This window comes from Epinephelus fuscoguttatus, linkage group LG23 (assembly GCF_011397635.1).
Source record: "Epinephelus fuscoguttatus linkage group LG23, E.fuscoguttatus.final_Chr_v1".
Taxonomy (NCBI): domain Eukaryota; kingdom Metazoa; phylum Chordata; class Actinopteri; order Perciformes; family Serranidae; genus Epinephelus; species Epinephelus fuscoguttatus.
Window position 1 is genome coordinate 34854965 of NC_064774.1, and position 19183 is coordinate 34874147.

At 41.3% G+C, this 19183-nt stretch overlaps 1 protein-coding gene across 3 annotated transcripts in view; it reads left to right on the plus strand.

The window, feature by feature from the left end:
* ablim2 (actin binding LIM protein family, member 2) overlaps positions 1-19183 on the plus strand; it is a 247952-nt gene that overhangs the window by 81722 nt on the left and 147047 nt on the right. For all 3 annotated transcript variants that reach the window (XM_049568831.1, XM_049568830.1, XM_049568829.1), the window contains one exon: positions 7943-8128. In XM_049568831.1, coding sequence (XP_049424788.1) covers positions 7943-8128 — 186 coding nt within the window. The remainder of the gene's footprint in view (positions 1-7942; positions 8129-19183) is intronic.

Genomic DNA, 19183 nt, shown 5'->3' on the forward strand with positions numbered 1-19183 from the left:
GGTATAAATCAAACAAACTACAGTCATATTCTTTCTTGTTTTATCTCCGCTTTAAATGCACATAAACTATTGGCATATTTTCTTACTTTGGAAAAAGTTAGGCCAGCTGTTTCCCCCTGCCTCCAGTCATTATGCTGAGCCATGCTAACCATGTCCTGACTCCAGCTCTGTACTTAACGAACAGATGAGAGATTGATGTTGATTTTCTCATCTTACTCTCAGAAACAATGCAAATAGGAATATTTCCCAAAATGTTTCAACTGGGGCTGTCAAAATAACGTGTTAATTTCAATCACGGAAAAAATAATGCGTTAAAAAAATTAACATTGATTAATCGTGTTCCATGGTGCTCTTTGATCCTGTGCGTCATTGAAGGCCACAGTGGCTTTGTCACATGATGACGCTGCTTGGTCCTGTGACTGGAACATTTACATTTAAAAAAACGCCAAGATGGAAATGTTGATAGGAGCACCATTCTCTGCTATTTTCTGCAGTAAGGAATTTTCCTACCATTGGAGTACTTCCAGCCTGAAATATCACCTAAACACAGTTTATGGACGCTGGGTGACTTTGCAACTCTGCTTAATCTACTGAGCTTCATAGATTGGGCTCCATATCTTACCAAATTGTTTCTCTTTGTTGCTGTCTTCCAGTATTGTTCTTTCACTAGACAGATAGTATTTCATTAAGGTTTTCCATTCTTGAGATGTGGGTGCTTCCTTATTTTTCCTATTTTGCAATATAAGCTTCTTATAACTAAAGATAAGAAAAGAATTTGCCATCCTGTTGGGTATCTTATTTGCTCCACATTTTGAGAGACACAAATTGTTGGTGAAAAAACTACGACAAAATTGCAAATTCTCCTCTTAAATATGCCTATTATTTTCCCCCATTATAGAGTAGAAAAAAATGATAAAACATTGTGGCTTCAAAGCAACACTTACCTTTCTGGAAATTTTAAGCTTTTCTTTGTTTAGGTTAAAATGCTATTAATAAGCTGATGGCACACTAAAATGTAAGTGAATTCCACCAGAGATAAAAACTCATAATTATACCATTCTCATATGGTTCTAAGAAAACTCCAACCAATCATTGCATTGGCCGAGCATCCTGTCTGTCTTCCCCACGTGGAGGTCTCCGACTGGACTGACTTAACCGCTCGCATAACATCTGGACAGGTATTTTTAGTTTGTCTCCAGTGTAACATAGGCTATAACGTTATATGACAACACAGCATCAAGTTGCTAACGGTTAGCCAACTGTAGCCTAATGTTGCCTGAGCCTCCTTGTTTGTTGCCAGTCCCCAGTACTATCTAACGTTAGCGTTTACATTATATTATAAAACTCATCAGTCATCACTGACCCTGGATAAGTTTCAAAACTCTGCGGTTGCTTTTGACTGTGCAGGACAGGTAAAATTATATTTAGTGTGCTTCTAATATAACATATAAAGTTACATGACAACACAGCATCCGGTTGCTAATGGCTAACGTTAGCCTACTGTAGCGTAGCCTCTGAAACATTAACGTTATCTTCCTTTTGCGTTTCCACTTACTAGTAACATTAACACTACTATCTAACATTAGCACTGTAACCTTATTCTAAAACTCATCAGTCATCACTGACTCCGACTGAGTTTTAAAACTCCTTTCGTTTGACTGTCTTGGTTGTAACGTTACACTCACTCTCCTCTTCCATGTATCTAATGTTACCTTGCCAACGCCTACGTCTATCATAGATGTAATGAGGACGTAATGGAGGAGGGGGGAGTAGGCCTTTGGAGGGAGGTGGAGTTGCAGGAGGAGGGGGATGGCACATTGGAGGGAGGCGGGTGTTGTGGATGTTCAAATTTATTCTAAGTGCTGTATGAAATGCAAAAAAGGTAAGAGTAGCTTTAACTGTGCATGGAAACTTACAAATGTGAAGGAAGGATGCCCACCAGAAGAAATTTCTTGGTGAGTTTAGTAGCTCTGTTTGACTAACAGCTATAATCACTATCATTGCTTTCTATTGTGTGTGCGTGTGTGTGTGAGAGAGAAAGAGATATCCATCCTCACATTGTTGGGACATAAATCTGTCTACTCAGTCACATTGTGGGGACTTGCCTTATGGAGACAAAAAGCAAAATAAGTCATTCAATTTTACCTCACATTGTTGGGACATAAATCTGTCTACTCAGTCACATTGTGGGGACTTGCCTTATGGAGACAAAAAGCAAAATAAGTCATTCAATTTTAGTTAAGACTGGGTTTAAAGGCACTCTATGCGAAAATCAGAGCGTATGAGTTGTCTGGACACACAACATGGAGGTGTCTGAGCCGACAACTACTGTATCAGCTAACAGCTCTAACTCCATAGACAGCGCTAAACAATGGTAACAGTGAACAGAGCTAGCTGTTATGTATTTTATATATTTAGCGTTGAAGGTGGGGCCCCTTTATTCCAATGAGAGTTGCTCATTGGTGCATAAAGCCAAAAAAGCTCAATTTCCACAATATGAAATTATCTGGATTATCAGCACTGCTTCTGCATCATTGGGCCTATAGAGCAGGCACGGTAAAGACTTCTGCTGGCTGAGCTGGCTACTTCCGATTTAGTGCTCTGCTAACTTGAATGGGAATAGAATGATTTAATCTTGCAGTTCTTCTAGACTGTCCAAATGTTATCAGACCAAATGGATTAAATCTTGATAGTGGAAGAAGTCATGCCCTGGGTCTTCGACGCACAAAAAAAATATATTCACTGTTTTACACACATCTCTTTACCAACATACGTTTATCGGAAAAAGTCTTTTTGGGCACAATGGCATCACTTGACGGTAGGGCCGTAACGGTACATGTATTTGTGTCGAGCCGTTCGGTACGCGACTTTCGGTTCGGCACGACCCTGTACCGAATTATTAGGCGCAGGATATTATTTTATTTTAATATTATTTTATTTTATTTTGTTTTATTTTAATTCCGTTTTTGCGAGTCGAACTATTTAAAATATCTAGTTCCCCAACGGACATAATTGAGTGACGGACTGAGTCCGACCGTAAATCTCCGCTTTCACTTTGTGCAGCGCATTCTCGCATTTTGACAACATGGCAAGTGAGCCTGACGAACCTGAAGACCCACCCGCAAACCTTAAGTCCTCCGTTTGGGAACACTTTGGTTTCAGGGTAAAATATGAAGATGGAAATAAACAAGTTGACAAGACAAAAGCAGTGTGCCGACACTGCAGAACAGCGGTCGGGTATGTACTTGGAAACACGTCTAACATGCTAACGCATCTAAAGCGACACCACCCAAGTTTGAACGTTAACCGGAATGACTAGAAAAAGCAATCTGGTGCGAACTACGATAATCATCGTCGTTTAAAAAGAAAGAGCGTTTCCCTGACCATCGCGCTAAAGAAATAATCAACGCCATTGGAGTTGAGTAAAATTGTTTAAGCTGCACTTTAGATATAAGCATGTTTTGTTTACTGCACTTTAACAAAGTGGGAAAGCTAAGTAAGTTCCTAGTAAAACTGAATCTGAGCAGGCTTTAAAGCTGACCAGCTGCACTATACTTTTTATTTTAATTGAGTAAAACTCTTTAAGCAGAAATTTATATTTATATTTTTCATTCAAAAAATGTGTTTAAAAAAACAGCAGGATTTTATTTTTCACTTTTATATTTCTATTTTCATTCAAACAATGTGAAAAAGCAGGATTTTATATATATTTGTTTCATTCAAAAATTGTGTAAAAAGAGTTAACTGCTGTGGTGGTATGTTTTAATGAGGTTACCAATAAGTAAAAGATATTTAATAGTTGTCTATTTTTTTCATTACTGTACCGAAAAAAAACCGTGACTTGTGTACCAAGGTACGTACCGAACCGAGATTTTTGTGTACTGTTACACCCCTACTTGACAGACTTGGGAGTTGTAATTCCACTGTTTGGCCACAACAAAAATTGGCTTCAAAGCCCGGCACATTTCCTGGGTGCCTGGTATTAACCAAGAGGGAACCAGAGGGTGGGCGCTATGCTTCTACAGCGACACTATCTTGATATCAACTGTAACTGCCATATGGGCGCATATGAGCTAGCCAGTGAAATACACACTATGCAACATGCACATGTGAACTGTCCAACTTACCCAACACGTTCTCATCCCATCCAACTTCTCCTAATATCGCCACTTTGTCAGTGGATCTGCATGTCAAAAGTTGACATACTAGGTACCCACCTGCATCAGTTTTGTATGTTCTGGGATGGCGTGTCACTTTATAATAATATATATACACTTTATTAGGAGGTGCCTTTCAAGTCACCCAAGGTCACCTTACAGAGCATAGAAGATAAAAGAAAAGTAGGACATTAAAACAAAACATCAACATAAAAACAAGTGTAGTGCACAGTGTCCAGTTAGAGTGAATATGCCAGTTTGAACAGGTGGGTTTTGAGTTGGGATTTGAATGATGTGATGGAGTCTGACTGTCTTATGTGAGGGGGAGGGAGTTCCAGAGTCTGGGTGCCGAGCAGCTGAAGGCTCAGGCACCCATGGTACTGAGGCGTGAGGTGGGGATGGTGAGGAGTCCAGGAGAGGTTGAGGTGCGGGAGGGGGTGTATTCCTGAGGGAGGTCACAGAGGTAAGTGTGGGTTAGATTTATAATCGTTACATGCATAGCATCTTTTCAAAATACACTTCCCCTTTCACAGGAAATGTACAGTTTCTGCTTGTTAAATCCATGCAGCCTGTGGTTAGGTTTAGGCAACAGAGGTCTGCGGTTAGGTTTAGGCAACAAAAGTCTGTGGTTAGTTTTTGGCCACGAAGGACAGTGGTTAGGTTTAGGCAACAAAAGTCTGTGGTTAGCTTTAGGCAACAAAATGTCAGTGGTTATCTTTCGGCAACAAAAGTCTGTGGTTAGCTTTAGGCAACAAAAGTCAGTGGTTAGCTTTCGGCAACAGAAGCCTGTGGTTATGTTTAGGCAACAAAAGTCTGTCGTTAGCTTTTGGCAACAAAAGTCTGTCGTTAAGTTTAGGCAACAAAAGTCTGTGGTTAGCTTTAGGCAACAAAAGTCTGTGGTTAGGTTTGGGCAACAAAGGTCTGTGGTTAGCTTTAGGCAATAAAAGTCTGTGGTTGGCTTTAGGCAGTAAAAGTCTGTGGTTAGGTTTAGCCTAAAATAAGAACAGTTGTTCGAAAAGAAATGTAACATCTCATCAGCCTCCCCTTTCACCCGCCCTTTGCGAACTTTCTCGTTCTTAATACTATGGTAGATGCGGGCAGCACTGCCCAGAGTGTATCAAACCACCATGAACTGTGTCTCTGTGCGTCACTTTGCATCTCTGTGCATCGGTGTCCACGCTGTGGTCCACTTACAAAGCAGCAGTATTTGACAAGTTCGGTGTGAGTGTGGGCTAACTTACCAGAGCAAACCACAAAGAAGCTTGGATTTTGAAACACAGATATAGCGTGACTGATGTTAGGGTTAGGATTAGGCATGTTATTATGGTCATAGTGAGTGTCCATGGAATTAATTAAAGACACTGCAATGTCCCCCTAAGTGATGGAAATAAGAAACAACTTTCTTTGGTGTGTGTGTGTGTGTGTGTGTGTGTGTGTGTGTGTGTGTGTGTATGTGTGCGCAAGTCAAAGAAAAAGAGACATAGAGAACATTGTATTTTCATATCCTTATCTGATGTGACATCTGAAGTGATGACTTGGATATTTTTGGATTAAAATAATGTCTTTTTGTACTGAAAAATGGTGTTTGAAGCCTTAAGATCCAAATGGAGACAAACATACTGTGTATAAATAAAAGGGTCACTAATAAGTGTTTTGAAGGCCATAGATGATGCAGATATTTTGGATATTTTCAATGTCTTTAGATTCCACTTATTTAATCACTGATTTAAAACATGTCAATTATAGCCCTCTATCTTTACTCTTATTTTGGAATAGTACTTAGTTTGTTGTAGCCCTCCAAACACAGAGGTATGAGGGGAACCCTATACAAGATGCTCCTCATTGCACACATCCAACATATCCTCATAGAATGGTTCATATGATATCCTTCAAAAAGCACACACAACAGTTCATATGATATCCTACAAATTAGCACCCCACAAAAAACATTATATCCTTAACATACAGTTACGTAATTAAAGTAATGTTACAAAGGTAAGGTGTAGGAAAAGAAATATGGTGAGGACTGCAGCAATATACGTGTTTCAAGGTATACCCTTATATAAACGTTGAAGGTTATCCTACTGTGTACATTTGGGATATTAATATCTAAAATATCTATGATATTGTAAAAAACAAAACAAAACATGCAGCTGGAAGGAGAATCTCCCCTTTAATTATTTTCAAAGGGGAGACTTTGTACACATATTTCTATTAACAAATGGTTTAAAGTTTCAATTATAGTAATAAAATGTTTGTTCAAACAACAGTAACCCTTCTGTTTTCATTCCTTAAAGGTTAATTCTGACTAATAATAATAATATAGATTCTGTAATACTGTGATACTGTAGAGCTGCAATATTTTCTGAGACTGTTATCACATCATGAAAATCTGATACCGTTGCAACCCTAGTGAGGACATACCCAACCTGGAAATCCACTGGTAAAAAAACAAAAAAAAAAAAAAAAGGATTTTTTTTTTTTCTTCCTTTACCTCTGGAGGCACTGCCCGTAGTTTTTCGACTAATGGAAGTGCAGGGGCCTCGGGGATCGCTCAACCCCTTCACTTCCGGCAGTGCCCCCAGGGAATCACCTTGTTGTTTACAAATACTTCCAGGTAGAAAACCAGCAGAGTTTATTATGTATATATATATATATATATATATATATATATGTCTCACATTTTTCATGTCACTATATCACCGTTTAGACTAATCTGATGTTTGTAAAGTCTATAAACACAATGACTGAACAAACATTACTATTTCTGTGTGCACATTTTGTAATTAATAACATAGTTATCGTAGATTAGCTTCGCTAACCGTTAGCTGTTAGCCCCGTTAGCGATGTCTGTAGTAACTCAGTAACTCAATAAACGGTCCGTGAAAAAATATTTTTTCCAGTGGATATCTTAGTTGGGGCGGCACGGTGGTGTGGTGGTTAGCACTCTCGCCTCACAGCAAGAGGGTTGCCGGTTCAATCCCGGGCGTGGGAGCCCTTCTGTGCGGAGTTTGCATGTTCTCCCCGTGTTAGCGTGGGTTCTCTCCGGGCACTCCGGCTTCCTCCCACAGTCCAAAGACATGCAGATTGGGGACTAGGTTAATTGGTAACTCTAAATTGTCCATAGGTGTGAATGTGAGCGTGAATGGTTGTTTGTCTCTATGTGTCAGCCCTGCAATAGTCTGGCGACCTGTCCAGGGTGTACCCTGCCTCTCGCCCGATGTCAGCTGGGATAGGCTCCAGCCCCGGTTAGAAGATGAATGAATGAATGAATGATATCTTAGTTATAACATGACTGAGCTAGCAAAGCAGTTTTGTGTTGCTATGTGTGGTATTTATTCAATTCTGGGAAATCACGATGTCTAGAAAGCATCAGTGGCTGCAGCTGACAGGGACAGCTAACAGCAGCAGCAAAGCTAACATCAGGATGTCATCTGTTAAAAGCCTCCTGTTGTCGGATACGACATGAAACTACTCCAGTTAGCTCAATAATGTTGTAAGTAAGACTGCTGGAAAAAAAAAATTCACGCTGACGAGACGGTGTTTTGGGCGGAGCGGTCGCTGATGAAGATGAAGCAGCAACTAAGGAAATTGGACAAGGACTTGAACTGAAAAGTTAATGACACTGTCTTTGTAGATACCTGCCAAATTTATCACGAAAATTCAACAAATCCAGATGTCACTGTAGCTGGTCTCATCATTGTTTGTCTGTGTTTAAATATATGTACATTATCCCCTATAAAGTAGAATAAGATCTTCTCCCTGTCTCCATCTGTCCACTGCAGTGTTTCAGCAGCAGGCTGTCCACAGCCCTCTGGAGCAGCAGAAACAGAAGCAAGGAGGAGGAGGAGGAGGGGGTGGAGGAGGAGGAGGGGGACCTATTCCCTGTCAAAACTGTGGGAAGCCATGCAAAGGGGAGGCACTGCGGGTCCAGAACAAACACTTCCACATCAAGTGCTTCGTCTGTAAAGGTATGTAGCAGCCAGCTGTCACCTCTCACCTTTGCACTCTCACCCCACAGCCCACAACTCTGACAACCTCAGGACAGACTGTGTCCAACTGTGGTTGGACAGCAGAAAATACCCTCCAAGAGAAATCTTGCTTTTTAAGGATGCATAGAGCAGACAAAAGTGGACCGCTTGTTAATGTTCAACTGGATGAAATAACAAAGTCTACCTTTTGGAGATCAGACAAAGCACACTGAGATGTAAGTTGACCTTAACACGGACAATTTAGAAAAATCATAAAAATGTGAACACTAATGTGGCTTTTGAGTGATGATACTGTGCAAATTAAAAGCTGTGGGAGAAAGGGGATTCATTTGAACTTTTTTCTAAATAAAAAAGACATTAATGAGGACATTTTACTGTAAAGAGACAGTCCTAATGTGAAGCTTTAAATCAAAACTAATTAAGAGTTCTACTAAGAGATATCTGTTATGAACCATTTGGAGAATAAAATACACTGGAGAGTCTCTTCGGAGAAACGATACCAAAAAGCTAATGATGTGGAACTTTAAAGGTCCAATGTGTAAGATTTAGGGAGATTTGGTGATATCTAGCAGTGAGGAGTACAGATTGCAACCAACTGAAACTTCTCTTGATTAGAATTCCCTCAGGTTTTTCTTTTAAGTCTTGTCCTCTCTAAAAGAAGCTCAAAACAAGAGTCAGTAGTAACAGCAAAAAAACAAGGTGTTTGGCATTGGCAGAGAAGAGCTGGCAAATTTTTCATGGGCACAACCAACATACTCAGCTCTGCTGCTCATCCCACAAACGCATGTTCCTTACAAATGTGGCACCATTTAAATGGGAAATAAACAGGCTTTCCAACAGCATAAGATTTATTGCCAAAAAGCATTGTTACAACAAAGAAATAATCTACCCAGCACAAATTTCCAATTTTCCTCACTTTTTGAGTTAGTTAGTTTATATATATAAATTCACAGGTTATCAGTAAAAATGAACTAGGCACGAGCAGGCAGCGAGTGAGAACAAAATTGTTTTTTTATTTTTCAGAATGAAACAAATGAAAAAGATGTGCAGTGTATGTGTAATATTTTGACATCTAAATTACTATTATCAAGCCACAATTCCTTTTATTTTCAAAGTCAGTGACACAAATTGGACCTTTGACCCTGTCATCACATTCATCATCGACGTGGAGGACTCCAGAGATGAAACTATGTAAGCATCCAAGGAGGATCCTTTTGAGGTTTTATGGTAGTGGAAGGAGCATGGTAAAATGTTTCCTAACCTGGCAGTTTTTTTTCGTCATCCCGGCATCAAGCGCAGCCACTAAAAGAGACTTTTCCTCTGCTGGATTTGTAATTCAAGAACAGAGAACCCAGCTTAACGTGAGTGACTCTGTGTTTAATAACGGGTGTAACTACACTTCCCCAAGTGTAGATAATGTTTGCTGAACAACGATTATTATTGCAAGCTCTGGGATTTCTCCAGAAATTAATTAATTAAGTGTTTGCTTGCAAAGTCCTGTAGAGGCAGCGCCGCAGACTACACCTGCACATTTCTTTTGCTTTGAGTTTAATGTTTTCATGATTTTTGACATATGACTTCACACTGTTGGACTCTGTGCCAACCTAAGGGGACACAGAGCCGGACAGTCCAAAACAGAGAAAGCTTTTGTAACCTGTTGGTGGTCTCCATTATGTTAAAATAATTTTTTAGTTGTAATGATATTGATATTGCTAGTTTGGCAGTAAGAGGAAATTGGCTAAGAGAGCCAACACTGATAGGTCAGTCAAGTCTAATTAGTTACAGAGGTGTGAATTACATTGTGTGTGTGTGTGTGTGTGTGTGTGTGTGTGTGTGTGTGAACTTCTGGTTGGGTGGGTTAGATACTTGAAACGTATGTTTTGTGTGTGTGCCCGTGGGTGGGTGTGGGGGGATTGGATTCTTGCGCCCCTCCCAGTCCAGCCTTGTGTCAGACCGCTGTTGCTGTCAAAACATGCTCCGGTTGCTAGGCTATGGCTGGTGTCACTACAGTGTCGGCAGCTTCTGACTTTATGGCCGTTAATTTCACACTGACCAGCAGACTGTCTGTATGTTCTACACCCATTCTCCTCCTTCTCTGCCTCCTCCTCTTCCTCCTTCTCATCCTCTCCCTCCTCCTCCTCCTCCCATACACATATATATATATATGTATATATATATATATATATATGTATATATGGGAAAGAAAACTCTTTGTTGCACAATTCGCAACATTGGAAGCATTGGAAGTTTTTTTAAAAAGACAACAACTTTCCGTCCAGCAAGTGAAGCAATAATGTCTCTACTTCCATCACTGTTCACCAAACTTTCTTGTGCGCTGACGCCACTCAGTGCATCCTGTGCATTTTCTTCATGGCTGGCAAACAAACAGGAGTGTATGCGTCAGTGTTACTGGTGTGCCCGAAATTGGTGAACTGGGAAAGGTGTACTCCGTATACACATATATATATATAAGTATATACATATATACAGTACAGGCCAAAAGTTTGGACACACCTTCTCATTCAATGCGTTTTCTTTATTTTCATGACTATTTACATTGTAGATTCTCACTGAAGGCATCAAAACTATGAATGAACACATGTTTAGTTATGTACTCAACAAAAAAGGTGAAATAACTGAAAACATGTTTTATATTCTAGTTTCTTCAAAATAGCCACCCTTTGCTCTGATTACTGCTTTGCACACTCTTGGCATTCTCTCCATGAGCTTCAAGAGGTAGTCACCTGAAATGGTTTTCCAACAGTCTTGAAGGAGTTCCCAGAGGTGTTTAGCACTTGTTGGCCCCTTTGCCTTCACTCTGCGGTCCAGCTCACCCCAAACCATCTCGATAGGGTTCAGGTCCGGTGACTGTGGAGGCCAGGTCATCTGCCGCAGCACTCCATCACTCTCCTTCTTGGTCAAATAGCCCTTACACAGCCTGGAGGTGTGTTTGGGGTCATTGTCCTGTTGAAAAATAAATGATCGTCCAACTCAACGCAAACCGGATGGGATGGCATGTCGCTGCAGGATGCTGTGGTAGCCATGCTGGTTCAGTGTGCCTTCAATTTTGAATAAATCCCCAACAGTGTCACCAGCAAAACACCCCCACACCATCACACCTCCTCCTCCATGCTTCACAGTGGGAACCAGGCATGTGGAATCCATCCGTTCACCTTTTCTGCATCTCACAAAGACACGGCGGTTGGAACCAAAGATCTCAAATTTGGACTCATCAGACCAAAGCACAGATTTCCACTGGTCTAATGTCCATTCCTTGTGTTTCTTGGCCCAAACAAATCTCTTCTGCTTGTTGCCTCTCCTTAGCAGTGCTTTCCTAGCAGCTATTTGACCATGAAGGCCTGATTGGCGCAGTCTCCTCTTAACAGTTGTTCTAGAGATGGGTCTGCTGCTAGAACTCTGTGTGGCATTCATCTGGTCTCTGATCTGAGCTGCTGTTAACTTGCGATTTCTGAGGCTGCTGACTCGGATGAACTTATCCTCAGAAGCAGAGGTGACTCTTGGTCTTCCTTTCCTGGGTCAGTCCTCATGTGTGCCAGTTTCGTTGTAGCGCTTGATGGTTTTTGCGACTCCACTTGGGGACACATTTAAAGTTTTTGCAATTTTCCGGACTGACTGACCTTCATTTCTTAAAGTAATGATGGCCACTCGTTTTTCTTGAGTTAGCTGATTGGTTCTTGCCATAATATGAATTTTAACAGTTGTCCAATAGGGCTGTCGGCTGTGTATTAACCTGACTTCTGCACAACACAACTGATGGTCCCAACCCCATTGATAAAGCAAGAAATTCCACTAATTAACCCTGATAAGGCACACCTGTGAAGTGGAAACCATTTCAGGTGACTACCTCTTGAAGCTCATGGAGAGAATGCCAAGAGTGTGCAAAGCAGTAATCAGAGCAAAGGGTGGCTATTTTGAAGAAACTAGAATATAAAACATGTTTTCAGTTATTTCACCTTTTTTTGTTAAGTACATAACTCCACATGTGTTCATTCACAGTTTTGATGCCTTCAGTGAGAATCTACAATGTAAATAGTCATGAAAATAAAGAAAACGCACTGAATGAGAAGGTGTGTCCAAACTTTTTTTTTCTGTACTGTATATGTATGTGTATATATATATATATATGTATGTATATATATACACATACAGAGTGGTCATATATTGTTAGCTATCCCCAGTAATGGAATGTTTTGTTCTGTGCCTGTACTTAATGCTTAATGCTTCCACTTATTGACTTAAATTTATAGGATTCAGGGGGATATATTGGCAGAAATGGAATATAATAGGCCTATAGTAAGTTTTAGTTTAGGAGTGAAAATCATGAATTTTATCACAACTCCCACCTCCGGGAGAATTTCTTGTTCAAAGCCTCCATTGTGTTAGGAGCTGTGGTCAGAAGGTTGTCAGTGCCTGTCGGGGTGGCAACCAAAGAACCCGCTGGTGGACACCAGCGGTGAGGGAGGCCGTCAGGCTGAAGAAGGAGGCCTTTCGGGTCTGGCTGGCCCAGGGGTCTCCTGAAGCAGCAGACAGGTACCAGCTGGCCAGAAGGGCTGCAGCTGTGGCGGTTGCTGAAGCAAATACCTGGGTTTGGGAGGAGTTTGGGGAGGCTATGGAGAAGGACTTTAGTTTTGGCCTCAAGGAAGTTCTGGCAGACCGTTAACCAACTCAGGAAGGGAAAGCAGGGCTTGTCTCAGGCTATGCTCAGCAGAGAGGGAGAACTGCTGACTCGAACTGGAGACATCATCGGGCGGTGGAAGGAGCACTTTGAGAACCTCCTGAACCCAGCCATCACGTCCACTGAGGACGAGGCTGAGCCTGAAGACTCGGGGGGACTCTCGCCCATATCCCTGGCGGAGGTCGCTGAGGTAGTTAAAAAGCTCCCTAGTGGCAAGGCGCCAGGTGTGGATGAGATTCGCCCTGAGATGCTGAAGGCTCTGGACATTGTTGGGCTGTCTTGGCTGACACGCCTGTTCACTGTCACGTGGAGGTCGGGTACGGTGCCTGCAGAGTGGCAGACCGGGGTGGTGGTCCCCATCTTCAAAAATGGGGACCGGAGGGTGTGCTCCAACTACCGGGGTATCACACTGCTCAGCCTCCCGAGTAAAGTTTACTCCAGGGTGCTGGAAGGGAGGCTCTGACCGATTGTTGAACCTCAGATTCAGGAGGAGCAATGTGGATTCCGTCCTGGTTGTGGAACAGTGGACCAGCTCTTTACCCTTGCAAGGCTGCTGGAGGGGGCGTGGGAGTTTGCCTATCCAGTCTACATCTGCTTTGTGAACCTGGAGAAGGCTTACGACCACATCCCTCAGCGGGTCTTGTGGGGGTACTGCGGGAGTATGGGGTTCCAGTGAGTTGTGTCCGCATACTCGGTGTGAAGTCGACCACGTTCTCGGTGGGTGTTGGCCTCCCTCCACCAAGGTTGTCCCTTGTCACCAATCCTGTTTGTGATCTTCATGGACAGGATCTCGAGGCACAGCTGGGGGGAGGAAGGGGTCCAGTTTGGGGACCTCAGAATTGCATTCCTGCTTTTTGCAGATGATGTGATTCTGTTGGCTCCATCACACCGTGACGTCCAGCATGCACTGCATGCTGGACGTCAAGTATGTGAAGTCAAGTATGTGAAGACAAATTGGGAACGCAGGGATGTGCAACATAATTATCTAAGGAATCCTGAATTAAGATTAAGATAATTAAATCTCATATCAGACATCAGCTCTTATCACTGCCCAGTGGGTCACCTGTGAGGGGAATTCGTTGCCTCCCTTCTTAGCAACGAATCATGCAGACGTTTCTCCTGGGGCTCTAGGACTGTCACTTTGCAACGCCCAGACTTTCCAGCAGAATGAAACCGGCTGGCGCACTGTGGTGGGAGGAGCAGTTGAGCTTGCGACGTCCTGTGGGTGCCCCCAGTGTCAGTTTCCTTATGCTGCGAAAAGCCTTTGGGTTTGGCACAAGAACCACTGTGGCAAGTGGCTGGCAGCCACTGGGTTTGATGAATTTTTGGTTGAAGAGGCAGGTCGAAAAGGGCACTTGTCTACTTTGTTATAATTACTCGCTTATAATAATGGTAAAAACAATATCGTTGGCCGTTCGATATTGTTATCAAAGTTATTATTAATGCGCATAAAATGTTGAAAACACTGGAGATGAAAGAAAACTGGGTAAGCAAAACTTAAAAGTTTATCAATCAATCAATCAATCAATTTTATTTATAAAGCCCAATATCACAAATCACAATTTGCCTCACAGGGCTTTACAGCATACGACATCCCTCTGTCCTTAAGACCCTCACAGCGGATAAGGAAAAACTCCCCAAAAAAACCCCTTTAACGGGGAAAAAAAAACGGTAGAAACCTCAGGAAGAGCAACTGAGGAGGGATCCCTCTTCCAGGACGGACAGACGTGCAATAGATGTCGAACAAAACAGATCAACATGATAAATTAACAGTAATCCATATGACACAGAGAGAGAGAGAGAGAGAGAGAGAGATGCAGGTAATGACAGTATCTTACAACAACATTAATGAAAGTAATAATATTATAGTTATAGTTCTGGTTACTGCAGTACAATATGTTGAAAGTATGTATTAATACCTGGCAGTATACATGTGTGACAATAATCATATGTGTATAATAACAGAAGAAGTATGACTAATGATGGCAGCAGCAGCAGGAGGCATCTGGCGGGACCACGGCAGCAGCACAACCACACACGTCACGCTGTCCAGGCACCGCTGTGATATGAGTTAATCTGAGAGACAGTGGAGCACAAAGGCTCCGGAGAAGAAGCCGAGTTAGTGACATCCAGAATGGCCGGGTTAGCTAGATGCAGTAATAGGATACGAGAGAGAGAGAGAGAGAAGGAGAGAAGGGGCCCGGTGTATTATAGAGGGGTCCTCCGGCAGACTAGGCCTAAGTCAGCCTAACTAAGGGCTGGTACAGGACAAGCCTGAGCCAGCCCTAACTATAAGCTTTATCAAAGAGGAAAGTCTTAAGTCTAGTCTTAAATGTGGAGGCGGTGTCTGCCTCCCGGACCGTAACAGGAAGATGATTCCACAGGAGAGGAGCCTGATAGCTAAAGGCTCTGGCTCCTGATCTACTTTTGGAGACTTTAGGGACCACGAGTAACCCTGCATTCTCAGAGCGCAGTGTTCTGGTGGGATAATATGGCACTATGAGCTCTCTAAGATATGACGGAGCTTGACCATTTAGAGCTTTATAAGTTAACAGTAGGATTTTAAATTCAATTCTGGATTTTACAGGGAGCCAGTGCAGAGAAGCTAAAACAGGAGAGATATGATCGCGTTTCTTAGTTCCTGTTAGTACACGTGCTGCTGCATTCTGAATTAGCTGGAGAGTTTTTAAGGACTTACTAGAGCTACCTGATAATAGAGAGTTACAATAATCCAGCCTTGAGGTAACAAAAGCGTGGACCAATTTTTCTGCATCTTTTCGGGTCAGGATAGGCCTAATTTTCGCAATATTACGCAGATGAAAAAATGCAGTCCGTGAGGTTTGCTTTAAATGAGAATTAAAAGACAAATCTTGATCAAATGTTACTCCGAGGTTTCTTACGGTAGTGGCAGGGGCCAGAGCAATGCCATCTAGAGAAACTATGTCATCAGATAAAGAGTCTCTGAGTTGTTTGGGGCAAGAACAATAACTTCAGTTTTGTCTGAATTTAACATCAGGAAATTGGTGCTCATCCAAGTTTTTATGTCTTTAAGGCAATTATGGAGTTTAGTTAATTGATTGCTTTCTTCTGGCTTCATTGATAAATACAACTGAGTATCATCCGCATAACAATGGAAATTTATAGAGTGATTTCTAATGATGTTACCTAAAGGGAGCATATATAGAGTAAACAGGATTGGTCCGAGCACAGAACCTTGCGGAACTCCAAAACAAACTTTAGTACGTAAGGATGGTTCATTGCGAACGTCAACAAATTGAAAACGATCAGATAAATAAGATATAAACCAGCTTAGTGCTGAACCTTTTAAGCCAATTAAGTGATCCAGTCTCTGCAGCAGAATTTGATGGTCAATTGTGTCAAACACAGCACTAAGATCTAATAAAACAAGTACAGAGACGAGTCCTTTGTCTGAAGCAATCAGAAGGTCATTTGTAATTTTAACTAGAGCTGTCTCTATAATCTAAAATAACTTTAATCGTGAGAATATAAAAGCGTAACTAAAACGTAAGTACAAGAGAGCCTAAGATATGAAAAAGAACAAACAAAAAGGAAGAGAAGTAAAAAAACAAGAAGAGAGAAGAGTCAAAAAAGAAAAGAGAGCAAGAATACAAGAGAGAGCGCACCAGAGCGCACGTTTTTAACCAGCCAAAGTGGGCGGGTCTGATAAGGCGGCCTTCTTAGTTGTAAAATAGGCTTATTACTTTATTTTAAAAGAAACTTAATGCTTTTTATTATACGAGATCATATACTTTGACATCTTTCTCGCGATAGGCACATACTCTTCTCATTATGGTCAAAATCGTTTTTTAACATCCAATTAAATTGAATACGATTATTATGCCATGTGTATCAGCAAAGTACACGTATAATCTGCTTCAAACACACTCTAGACTAACCTATAGTTGCAATCTATAAAGAAAAACAAAATGAGGAAGCACGTATTCATGAAAACAGGTTGATTAATAAATCCAACTATATTTTAACTCCAAATATATAATATGGGGCTCCTTATAGGAACCCACTTTAACTCCGCCACAAGATGGCAGTATGGCTCCATGTTAAATGAGGGATTAAACTCTTATTTTTTGTAATTTCCTTCATTTTTGCCTTCCAGAAATAAGAAAAACTTCATTCAACTAACAAACAAGCATTATGCACATTTACAATGTTATAACATGGATAAAATGTATAATTTCACTTCCAACAGACTTTTCAATTTTGTCACACAGAAACATTTGGTAAGAGAGGGGAGGGCGTGATTTCCCTGGGGCAATGCCGATGGACATAATGTGGTTGAGAAAAGAAGCATTGTCTCACGACAACTAGTGGGTCGTTCATCACCACGTTTTGCCCCAAGGCTGGATACTTTAAGATGGCAACTGAAACTTGAGGGATCAAGTTTCAGTTGCCAATCGTAAAGTATCCAGCTGAAACTTGAGGGATCCCAAGTGACTTTTTACCTCCTTTTGACCTAAGGATGGCTGAAAGAAGCATTTGTCCAGTCTGGGGTAATACAGGGGTTATGTCCTAAACATTTGACCCCTGGTGGTCTCGTGGGTCTTGTTCATTGATAATACTGGTTCAAAGGAAGTCCAGAAAGGCTGTTCCTCTACAATGTTTACATTGCATAAATTAGAGACGAGCGGACCTTTTTCCCTCTACTCAGCTTAACAAATCACATGTAACATTATTCTTTTTTTAAACTCACTGTTGGTCTAAGTTACTGTGTCTCCTGACAGAACAACTCTTGAATTTCAGCCTGCAAGCACATTTTTTCAGACAACCATTGAGCACCTAATGCTGCTGTAGTGAGAAGTTAGTGGAGTGAGATGTGTATTATTTTGTAATGGCATTGTTTACATACAGCATGTTCTCTGTCTGTTGACTCGTATTTTCTCCCATAATCAAAACTATTTCCACACTGCTGATTTATTCCTGAGCAAATAACATTGTCCTCATCATCTTTCTCTTGGCTTCCTGCTGCTTTTTGACAGTGACGCAGAATTCCAAATAAAAGCGTAACCTAAAGATGATGATTCGGATCGATGCTTTCATTTTGCATTGATGATGTTGGATCATTGATCACTGAGTCGATATATCGATCCAGATAAATTGATTGGTACACCCCTAATTAGAATGTTTCCTTAGTGTAAAATTACCTGAAAATAAGTTGTGTTTTCATGACCTCAGAATAAGCCATTTATATCTACATAGGGAGCTGGTCCTTGTCTATGGAGATTGCCATTTCACACTGCCACGTTTCTACAGTAGCTCAGAGCAGACAAACCAAACTCTGGCTCCAGAGAGGGACATTCACATTTTCATGTTGACGACCATAGTCATAAGCCCATTTGCGATGAGCATCACCGTAAAAACACTGACTTGTACCGTGAAACTGCTTTATTCAGTGTGGGGTGGTTTTTTTTTCTGGTTTTCATCACCTGGTTTGTTTGTTTTGGAGAGGAGGAGATCTCTGTGTATAATTCAGCTCCAAGTAAGAACTTTCTGAATGGTGAACCCTGAGGGAATTCTAACCAGGAGAAGTTTCAGCTGGTTGCAATGTGCAGTTCTAACCACTGGACAGCACTAAATCCCCCTAAATCTTACACACTGAACTTTAAACTGGAAGTATTCTGACAGCAAAGGAATATGAGTGGTTGACTGAGAAGACCAGTGAAATCACAGAGTTGGTGTGGCTTCTTCTGTCTGTCAAAGTAAAACAACATTCTTGATTTGCCAAAACATTTTTTGCAATGAGTGAATATTTTGTGAGAGTGTTTTTATGTCTATGTACCATTTGGGTCAAGAATAAACACTGATGTTGGATAATGAGATGTTTCAACCACCTCCTTGCTCCCATAAAAATGGCTGGCGTTCTGACCATCCTGCTATGTTGATGTAAATGGGAATGTCAATTCTGCTCTCATTCCATTTCTATGGTTTGTTTCTTCCTGCTGAGCTTTTATCTTTCACTCAAAAAGAAATGAGCAAATTGTGATAATTACACGCCTCAGGTCACATATACAAATTACTCATTCGAATTCATCAGATGTTTGTAGTTAAGAGTCTTTATGTAAAAGTTGCTGGAGGTCATGATTAAAGGAACAGAGAGCATGTTTTCTTCATTATGAAAAGTTGTCGGGCTCGCTTTCTAAAGAACCCATCCAGTTCACACAGAAAATGCCCGGCCATTCCTTCTGTCCATAAATCCACATTAAAAGCACCATAAAACCACATTAAGTGATTAACAAACTAATTTGGGTCATTAAATGTACTGAATATCCAAGGCTAGGGTGGAGGTGTGGTGGGCAGTTTGC